General features: G+C 45.9%; 1 protein-coding gene across 2 annotated transcripts in view; it reads right to left on the bottom strand.

Moving 5' to 3' along the window:
* NR2C2 (nuclear receptor subfamily 2, group C, member 2) overlaps positions 1 to 10,860 on the bottom strand; it is an 86,748-nt gene that overhangs the window by 6,659 nt on the left and 69,229 nt on the right. For both annotated transcript variants that reach the window (XM_011950684.1, XM_011950685.1), the window contains 4 exons: positions 9,031 to 9,164; positions 7,106 to 7,283; positions 4,482 to 4,603; positions 2,186 to 2,325 (listed from right to left, as the gene is read on the bottom strand). In XM_011950684.1, coding sequence (XP_011806074.1) covers positions 2,186 to 2,325; positions 4,482 to 4,603; positions 7,106 to 7,283; positions 9,031 to 9,164 — 574 coding nt within the window. The remainder of the gene's footprint in view (positions 1 to 2,185; positions 2,326 to 4,481; positions 4,604 to 7,105; positions 7,284 to 9,030; positions 9,165 to 10,860) is intronic.

Raw genomic sequence — 10,860 nt, 5'->3', positions numbered from 1 at the left:
AAACTTCACCCTTATGTAACTATTCCAAGGAAATCACCATGTTGGCTAGGCTGGTCTTGAACTCCTGACCTCAAGTGATCCAACTGCCTCGGCCTCCCAAAGTTCTTAGATTACAGGTGTAAGCCACCACACCCAGCCTGTTATAGGGTTTTTAAAACTTCACCCTTATGTAACTATTCCAAGGAAATAACTAGAAAAACAAATGTATGACTAGGTCACTCACATTCCTAGATATCAAACACCCGGAATGCCCAATTAAAAGTGAAGTTCCAAGCTTAGGCAGCATGGCAAAAACCTCATCTCTATAAAAAAAATGTAAAAATTAGCTGGGTGTGATGGCGCATGCCTGTAGTCCCAGTTACTTGGGAGGCTGAGGCAGGAGGATCACTTGAGCCCAGGGGTTCAAGGCTGTAGTGAGCTATGATTGCCACTGCACTCCAGCCTGGCAACACAGAGACTCTGTATCAAAAAACAAACAAACAAAAAACAATAATTTCCACTTCAGCTACAAGTGTAGATTTTCAGTGTTACTTAGAATTCTGGGCATGACAGCAGTCTTCAGAGTGTCACAGACATGCTACACATGGAGAGACTACAACAGCTACCTCCTATTCCTGACACTGCTGGTGTTTTGAACACCAAATACTAGATAGTTGCCACAGATCTCACTAGAAAAGTCATTTGTTCATTCTTAAGGAGCAGCTTGGGTGAGGTACATATGTTCTGGACTAGGGAGTCAGCATGATGCAGGTCTATGCCCTAGTTTTTTTTTTTTTGAAACAGTCTCGCTCTGTCACCCAGGCTGGAGTGCAGTGGCGTTAGCTCACTGCAACCTCTGCCTCCTGGGTTCAAGCGATTCTCATGCCTCAGCCTCCTGAGTAGCTGGAATTACAGGCATGCACCACCATGCCTGGCTCATTTTTTTGTTTTGGAGACAGAGTTTCGCTCTGTTGCCCAGGCTGCAGCATAGTGGCACGATCTTGGCTCACTGTAACCTCCGCCTCCCAGGTTCAAACAGTTCTCCTGCCTCAGCCTCCTGAGTAGCTAGGATTACAGATGCCCACCATCACGCCCGGCTAATTTTTTGTATTTTTAGTAGAGACAGGGTTTTGCCATGTTGCCCAGGCTAGTTTCAAACTCCCGAGCTCAGGCAATCCACCCGCCTCGGCCTCCCAAAGTGATTAGAGGTGAAACCCCTTCTCTACTAAAAATACAAAATAAAAAAGGCCACCACACCTGGCCTTTTTCATTTTGTATTTTTAGTAGAGAAGGGGTTTCACCATGTTGGCCAAGGCCAAGCTGGACTGTCCTGACCTCCGGTGATCCCGTCTTGGCCTCCCAAAGTGCTGGGATTACAGGCGTGAGCCACTGCACCTATGCCCTAGTTTTTGTATTTACTGTTTCATTTGGGGCAAGCCAGGGACCCTATCAGGGCTTCAGTTCCTCCATATGAAAAAATGAGGTAATAGTCCCTACTTTATAGGGTTGTGAGGATCTGTGAACTATTAGACATGAGAAAAGTAACTTGTCAATGTCAATGAAGATGAAAATATCAGCTGTGATTATTCTGCAAACATTACTAAATGCCTAGCAAGAAGCTGACCTTTTCCATTTTTTCTTCATATTAATCATATGAAGAGGACAGTCGGGCAGAAATTTACATATTCTAACTGATAAGCGTCCTGTAACATTCATTCATTCATTGAGATGAGATCTTGCTCTATTACCCAGGCTGGAGTATATGGAATGATCACAGCTCACTGTAGCCTCAAACTCTGGGCTCAAGCAATCCTCCTGCCTCAGCCTCCTGAGTATCTGGGACTACAGGCAGATGCCACCAGGCCTGGCTAATTTTTTTTACTTTTTGTAAAGACAAGGTCTCGTTATGTTGCCCAGACTGGTCTCAAACTCCTGGGCTCAAGTGATCCTCCTGCCTGGCCTAACAAAGTGTTAGGATTACAGGTGTGAGCCACCATGCCCAGCCCAAAGGTTCCATAACTTAACAGTCAAACTTCTTTCAGCCTATAGATGTTGTGGGACACTGAGGCTATCCAATTTGCTATGTTGCCAGCCTGGGTCGACAAAGGTGTCTCTGACATGGGCCTCCAACCAGGGGGCTAGGCTCTGCTCCACAGCCACAAGACTAGGCCAAGATACACCCCAGCCCCAAGTCCCTGTGCCCTACCTTCCTGGATGCTGTTCTGCAGGTGGTTGACGATGGCAGCCAGGATGGTGGAGAGACTCATGACCTGGGCACACTGGGCCAGGCCGAGGGTGAAGAGCTCATTCCAGCAGGCCCGCACCAGGCTGGTGTTGCAGTCCTGCCTAGGAATATAGAGAGGAGCCTGAGTGTGGTGTGTGCTGGCATTTCTCCAAGGTTGTAGGGCATCCAGGCACTAAGTCACAGCATTTCCTGAACAGGTGAACTCAGTGTTTGTTGAAGTGCTATCCAGGATCATTCTTCAAGAAAAAGATGAAGTCTATGAATAAGTCTATGAATGTTTTAACTAAAGTCCTTCTAATGATCAACTATTATCTTAAAAAACATCCTTTAAATAAAAAATTTTAATAGGCATGGCCAAATCATCATTTCCTACAGTATTCTAAAGCCTCAGCATCCTGGATTGGCTCTGTCCCAGGAGATGGTATCAGTTACTTAGGTCCTGCAGCCAAGGTCACGAGAGGCTGCGGGGACCAAAAGACTAAGGGCTGAGCACAGATTCTGAAGGGCAGAAACATGCCCTCCAAACCTTGCAGGGAAGGAGGCAGGCTTTGTGCTGGATCCGAGACAGAAGCAGGGAGGATGAGGGTTCAGCTAAGGCCGCTTCCAGCCCTGCCCTGGCTAATTTCTACTCAGGTTAGTCAGCAAAGTTGGCACATCACAAAACAATACATCCTTATTCTCAGAAACTCGTAAATTGCATTCCCTCACCTGTCTCAAGATTTCAGGAGGCTGGAGAAACTGGGCTGTTTTGACAAAGCTGTTTCCTCTAGTTGCCTTAAGTGTGGCCCAGCCACAGGAAGGCAGTGAGAACCAAGACTACTGCACTGTGTCATTCCCAAATGCCCCAGATGCATGTCTAGTATTTTACTATGATCACTGCCCTGAACAGTAACTTATGAAAAACGGTACATGAAATGTAACTGAAACCACTTTAAATGTGGTAGCTCATTTTATCTAGCCCGGACTGAGAAACTCTGTGGAGGAGGTTCCAAATTACCTAACTAGAAAAAGTACACTCAGGGCAGTGGGTGGACCACATTTTAACCTCATTAAAAAAAATCTCAGGTACCTATCAGTACTATTAACTGTGGACTGTGGTGTTATTTAAAAAAAAAAAAATGCCTGAGGTTACACCATGTACCAGATACTAGCAAGGGGTAGGCCATTCTCCCAAAGAGCTAACAATGAAACTCCTAATACTTGTTTAGCAGTCACTACCTGTCTTGTTCTCCCTGGAGAATGAGACAATTCTGTCTGCCTTTCCTTTAATCATGGAGGGAGGTAACCATTCCAACTACTCAGGACACATCCCACACCACCTGACCCACAGAACCACAGTGCCTTCTGCTGAGTCCCTTGCATGCCAGGCACTGGGTTAAAAGCTTTAGAGATCTTAACTCCACGCAAGGATTCTACAAGGAGAAACTGGAGACTCAGAGAGGTAAAGTGACTTCCACAAGGCCACACAGCTGACAAGCGCTATTCTTATGCCCGACAACCAGGTCTGTTTGCCCCAAGGACAACAGTGTAAACTACTAGACAACAAACCCTGCCCTCCATTCTAGTGTTTTCCACATATTACCTAAGGATGGTTACACTGCAATATGCAATAACTCTCATTGTATTTCCATTTTTATATGGTTACTTATCTTTCAACCAGACTGCCAGTCACCTGATGGTACGATGGCAGCCACACCAGCTGCACAGCACTTGGCACACTGGCAGAGCCGATGATGGCATTTAGAGGAGACACATACACAAGTGGTACTCCAGAAAGCAAGAAAAGGAGGGGGTTTCCTGTAGAGATGACACCAGGGTCTGTACTACTCAATGTGCCAGTTGGCACTGTGGCTTGTGTGAGATCGTAAATCCATGTTTGAGGAAACAGCTGATTCACATTCACCTTATTAAGGCCTAGGCACAGTTCCTGGCCTGGCTTCAGTTTGTGAGTCACACTGTGCATAGCACAGTGCTGGGGACTACCCCTTGCCTTCTACATTCTTCTCCATCCCCAGCTCCCAGCAGCAAATCCTTGGTATATCTAGGAGGCTCCATAAAGGTTAGAGGAACACTGCAGAACTGGCAACTGGTAATCCTGCTACCAGTCCACTAACTATATTTAATAAGAAATTCAAGGTCCTTTGAATGAGGTCATCGGAACAGTCAAACTAGATAGGCCCTCAGAGTTCTTCCAGGTCATTCCTAGGGAGAGGAAGGCCCCTGCCCAAGGATACATGCACAGAAAGTGGCCACTTACCCAAGTGCCTGAAAGGCTGGGATTGACCGAGCCCAGTGCATTGAGAGGAAAAGCAGACGGGATGCAGACTCACAGATGTAGTGCACGTTGAGGTACTCTGGCATTGGGCTGGGCATTGTTAGCTGGAAAAGAGGAGGCACATGGCACAGGCGGTGAAGGAAGGACAGGGGATGGCTTTGTCTGTCAACATGCATCCCTGTCGTGCTTCAGTAGCAGTAGCATCTAGAGTCACTGTCTCTGATTCTGAAGTCCCATGCAGTCGGGGGGCTTGCACAGACTCCCCATGTTTTCTTGCTCAGTGAACTAGGGTCTAAAGGGCCTTGGAATGTGGTCCATAAGCCTAAGGGGATCTTCCCAGCCCACTCCCATAAAAACATACTCCTCAAGTCTTGCCTCAGCTAAACTGTTATTTGTTCTATGGCAATTCCATTTTGAGCCATAAGTTAAGGTCTAAATTAAATCTGGGGAACAGGGGCCAGGTGCAGTGGCTCATCCCTATAATCCCAGCACTTTTGAGAGGCTGACGCAGGCCGATCACCTGATGTCAGGAGTTCAAGACCAGCCTGGGTAACATAGTGAAACCCTGTCTCTATTAAAAATACAAAAATTAGCCAAGTGTGGTGGTGTGCACCTGTAGTTCCAGCTACTTGGGAGGCTGAGGCAGGAGAATCGCTTGAACCCAGGAGGTGGAGGTTATGGTGAACCAAGACTGTACCACTGCACTCCAGTATGGGTGACAGTGAGACTCAGTCTCAAAAAAACAACAAAAAAAATCTGGGTAACCAGGGCCAACTTCATGGACTAGCAGGCATTTTGGGAGATGGTCTTAAGGTGGTAGTTACCAAGAGCCAAGCAGCTCACATGATAGGAGGATGACATCCCATGACTAGAATGTTGTGCAAGGCTCCAGGAATTCCATTGTCTAGAAGGGGCTCCAGTGCTTTTGAAGCTGGAATCACACTGGTGACCTGTCTCTTAGGCACCTTTTGGAAACTATGAGCAGGGATCTAACTTCCTAAGTGACTGGCCATATCTCTCTAGCAAAAATACTGGGTCAGGCACAGTGGTTCACGCCTGTAATCCCAGCACTTTGGGAGGCTAAGGTGGGAGGACTGCTTGAGGCCAAGTGTTAGAGATCACCTTGGGAAACATATCAAGGACCCCATCTCTACAAAAAATAAAAATAAAAATTAGTTGGGCATGGTGGTACATGCCTGTAGTCCTAAGTACTTGGGAGGCTGAGGCAGGAGGATCACCTGAGCCCAGGAGTTTAATCCCAGGAGTTTGAGGTTACAGTGAGCCACAATCACATCACTACACTTCAGCCTGGGTGAGTATCCATAAAAAAATAAATAAATAAATAAAAAGAAGAAGGAAAAAAAAAAGAAAAAATACTGAGGGAACAGGAAGACTCGGCAGTCTGGAGACCTAGAGACTGAGAGGGCTTCGGGTGCCCTCTGAGCATCCTGTAGAAAAAGCAAGACCAGTGAATGACAGCATGGGGAAGACCTGTGAGATCTTAACAGCAGTCTTCAAGGGATCTACTTTCTGTGGCTCTAGAGGGCAGAGTAGCCAGGATCAACAGCTGGCTGCCTGCTTGTTGCAGACTTTATATGAGGGTTTCTATGACACGGAGAAGAGACAAAAGTGCCTGCCTGAGTCCATGGGGCAGCCAGGCTGTCATAGAATGGCAGAGGCAGAGCATTCAGCCCTCAGCAGTTACCACTGTGTCAGCCTGTCTTAGTAATGATGGGCCACGCCTGCTTCAGGGTTACCTTCAGAATCAAATAGCACTGTGAGCAAAAGACAAGTGAATATGCTTCGTAATGGGAATATCATTCTGGAATACAATATCCAGTTTGGGCCGGGCGCGGTGGCTCAAGCCTGTAATCCCAGCACTTTGGGAGGCCGAGACGGGCGGATCCCGAGGTCAGGAGCTCGAGACCATCCTGGCTAACACGGTGAAACCCCGTCTCTACTAAAAAAATACAACATTATCCGGGCGTGGTGGCGGGCGCCTGTAGTCCCAGCTACTCCGGAGGCTGAGGCAGGAGAATGGCATGAACCCGGGAGGCGGAGCTTGCAGTGAGCTGAGATCCGGCCACTGCACTCCAGCCTGGGCGACAGAGCGAGACTCCGTCTAAAAAAAAAAAAAAAAAAAAGATCCAGTTTGAAGTCATAATGTCCAATACCGCAGTGTGAAGATGAGCTCACTCCAAAGTTTAATTTTTATTTATTTATTTTTTTTGAGGCAGAGTTTTACTCTTGTCACTCAGGCTGGAGTGAGTGCAGTGGTATCGGCTCACAGAAACCTCTGCCTCCCAGGTTCAAGTGATTCTTGAAACCTCAGCCTCCAGAGTAGGTGAGACTACAGGCATGTGCCTCCATGCCTGGCTAATTTTTGTATTTTCAGTAGAGACAGGATTTCACCATGTTGGCCAGGCTGGTCTTGAACTCCTGACCTGAAGTGATCCACATGCCTTGGCCTCCCAAAGTGCTGAGATTACAGGCATGAGCCACCGTGCCTGGCCCCAAGGTTTGATTTTTAAAACTGCAGACCAGCTTCGGTACAGAACCTCTCCCCCAGCAGGTTGGGGGCACATAGTCAGGCTGAATCCACTCACCTTAAATGTGACGTGTGTGTCTGAAAGGAGGGGGCCTTCAACCTCAATGATGGGTGTCGACTGGTCTCTGCTGATGACGTGGATGCTGCCTCCTCCACTGGTGTCTATCCCATCTGCCAGGCTTGGAGAGGAGGAGCTGTCTGTGGTATTAAGTGCTTTAGCTAAGGTATCAAATGCCCTGTGAGCAAAAATGAAGCATGTAATTGTTGTCAATCTACAGCTTTTAGGGGGAACAGAATTCTAGCTGAGATACGATTTAGAAAAACTACAATGGGAAAAAGACAATTAAATTCTACCTGGTGAGGGAAGTGCTAACAATGAAAGCTTCTTTATTTTTTTTGAGATAGCAGAGGCTGGAGTGCAGTAGCAGGATCTACCTTCCTGGCTTCAAGCAATCCTCATGCCTCAGCCTCCTGAGTAGCTGGAACTACAGGCACATGCCACCACACCCAGCTAATTTTTTTTCATTTTTCAGAGACTGAGTCTCACTCTTGTCACCCAAGCTGGAGCGTGGTGTTGTGATCTTGGCTCACTGCAACTTCCGCCTCCTGGGTTCAAGTGATTCTCTTGCCTCAGCCTCCCAAGTAGCTGGGACTACACACGCTGGTGGCACACGCCACCATGCCTGGCTATATATTTTGTATTTTTAGTAGAGATGGGGTTTCACTATGTTGGCCAGGCTGGTCTCAAACTCTTGACTACAGGTGATCTACCTGCCTTGGCCTCTCAAAGTGCTGGGATTACACACATGAGCCACTGCATCCGGCAAACAATGAAAGCTTGTACATATTATCAACACATCATATTAGGCACTGAGCTATGTATTACCTAACTTCACGGACAATTTCTCTCTCTCTCTCTCTCTCTCTCTCTCTCTTTCTCTTTACTTTCTCAGAGATGGGTCTCAGCTAGTCTCAAACTCCTGGGATCAAGTGATCCTCCTGTGTCAGCTTCTCTAAGTGCTGGGATTATAGCTGTGAGCCACTGCAACTAGGCCCAATTTCTATTTTTCACAAGTACCCTCCAAAGGTAAAAATTATCTTCCACTTTACAGATGTAAATGCTGAGCTTACAGTTGTTAAATAACTTTTCCAAGACCATCCATACAGTAAGTGGTAGAACCAGAATTCTACCTAATTCAAATCCCACCCTCTTTCCACTGGACCTAGATCTTGTTATCAGACCACAAGTTAACAAGGGACTGGAACCCTTGAATAGTCTCCAGCTTTGTATCTGGCTGGTCTGGCATGTTAGGAGCAGAGCACAAGAGCCAAACTGCAGAGAAGAAACATCCTTAGCAGCAGTTATTGATGTCTGGCATTAGCTCATACTATCTATCAGCCACTATCAATCTAGTTACCCTGGTGGATTTAAGCTCTGAATTCATTACTCAGAAAAAATATACATGAGGGTTGGGGGTGGTGGCGCACACCTGTAATCCCAGCACTTTGGGAGGCTGAGGCGGGAAGCTCACTTGAGCCCAGGAGTTCTAGACTAGCCTGGGCAACATGGCGAAACCCCATCTCTATTAAAAAATAAAAATAAAAATAAAAAAAGACAAGAAAAATAGGTTAAAACAGAAGTAGAAAAGGGAATGAACTCTTAATACGTAGATGCATTATGAAACAGTAATTAATACAAATAACTGCTGTCCACTAGAGGTTTCCCCCTACTTCTACTGATTTACTCAATTTTCTTTTCCAAGGTTGGCAATGAAAAGAAGTTTTGATTGTTTTATACTGTATAATATAAGTGGGTCTATGTTTCCATAGTTAAAATTTGAAAGAAGACAGATATGCAGGGTCATTCTAACAATTTTGTCATCCTTAAATACAGCACAGGTACCAAAATGCTGTTTTCCACCCTCACAATAGAGGGAGGGTGTCCAGGCCAGGAGGGGGGCCTCCACCCTCATGGGCTCGTACCGAGTAATCTCACTTGCAGACTGGTCCTCTGGTTGGATTTCTGAAGTGTCACCGTTGTTCAAAGATTCACTCAGGTTGGCAAGCGAGGTCACTACATTTGCCAGTGTGCCCAGAGCTCCCTGGCTTGTTTCAGCCTATTAAACAAAAAATACTGACATTAAAAATGAACACAGATATGCAAATGACTCTTAGGCCAATGAAGTTACAATGCTGGTTCAAAAACAGCTTAGAGGGGAGGGGAATGTGACTACAAAGGGGCAACATGAGGAAGATCTTTTTGGTGATTTAACAGTTCTATATCTTGGTGTGGTGGCATTTACACAAATCTAGATATGTGACAAAGTGACAGAACAAAAACAGATAAATTAGACTTCATTAAAATTAAAACTGTTGTGCTTCAAAAGAAATTGTCAAGAAAGTAAAAGCCCATAAAACAAAAGGACAATTCACAGAATGAAATATTTGCAAATCATATGTCTGACAATGGTTTAGTAGCCAGAATATCTAAGGAACACTAACAACTCAGTAATAAAAAGACAACCCAATTAAAAAATAGAAAAAGAGGCCAGGCACAGTGGCTCATGCCTGTAATCCCAGCACTTTGGAAGGCCGAGGTAGGTGGATCACCTGAGGTCAGGAGTTCAAGACCAGCCTGGTGAACATGGTGAAACTCCATCTCTACTAAAAATACAAAAAATTAGATGTGGTGGCAGGTACCTGTAACCCCAGGTACGCAGGAGGCTGAAGCAGGAGAATCATTGGAACCCAGGAGGAGGAGGTTGCAGTGAGCTGAGATTGTGCCACTGCATTCCAACCTGGGCAACAGAGCAAGACTTCTACTCAAAACAAAACACACAAAATTAGCTGGGTGTGGCGGCACATGCCTATAATCCCAGTTACTTGGGAGGCTGAGGCAGGAGAACTGCTTGAACTCGGGAGGCAGAAGTTGCAATGAGCCGAGGTGGCACCACTGCACTCCAGCCGGGGAAACAAGAGTGAAACTGTATTTAAAAAAAAAAAAAAAAAAAAGAGGTACATTGTTTTGCAACAAAAAGGAAGGAAGTACTGATACATGCTATACATTATGACCCTTAAAAACATTATGCTAAGTGAAAGAAGCCAGCCACAAAAGACCATATATTGTATGATTTCCTTTATATGAAATGTACAGAGTTGATAAAACCATAGAGTCAGAAAGCAGATTAGTGGTTGGCAGGGTTTGAGAAGAGGGGGAAAAGAGGAGTGACTACATAATACGGTTCAGGGTTTCTTCTGAGGTGATGAAAATATTCTAAAATTAGATAGTAGAGATGGTTTGTACAACCTTGTAAATACACCAAAAATCACTACATTGTACACTAAAAGGGTGAGTTTTATGGCATGTGAATTATATTTCAATTAAAAAAGAAAGCCAGGGGTAGTGGCTCATGCCTGTAATCCCAGCATTCTGGGGGGCTGAGGTGGGTGAATTGCTTGAGTCCAGGAGTTCAAGACCAGACTGGGCAACATGGTATCTGGGCTTCACTTTCAGACTTACGCTTTCTCTGCATTTGACCATGCAGTCAGAGTCACTGTCCTAGAATATGTGCTAGTGACAAGCTAAGCCCATGTGATTCATCAGCTCCCATCATGCATATGGCCCCTGCCCAAAGACAGAAGGTGCAAGGCCCAGCCTGAGGACTAAGGCACGCAGGGCAGCTCTCCATGACAGGCAAGGGCTCTAAATTTTGTCTTCTCTTTCCCAAAAGAGAATGCCCTGTGATGCCCTGTAATGCCCTGAGAACACCCATGAATGAGACTGTGAACAGATGAGAAGGAAGCCTGCAGACC

The sequence above is a fragment of the Colobus angolensis genome, unplaced genomic scaffold (genome assembly GCF_000951035.1).
Source record: "Colobus angolensis palliatus isolate OR3802 unplaced genomic scaffold, Cang.pa_1.0 Scaffold31, whole genome shotgun sequence".
Taxonomy (NCBI): domain Eukaryota; kingdom Metazoa; phylum Chordata; class Mammalia; order Primates; family Cercopithecidae; genus Colobus; species Colobus angolensis.
This window is presented reverse-complemented; position numbering and strand designations above follow the sequence as displayed.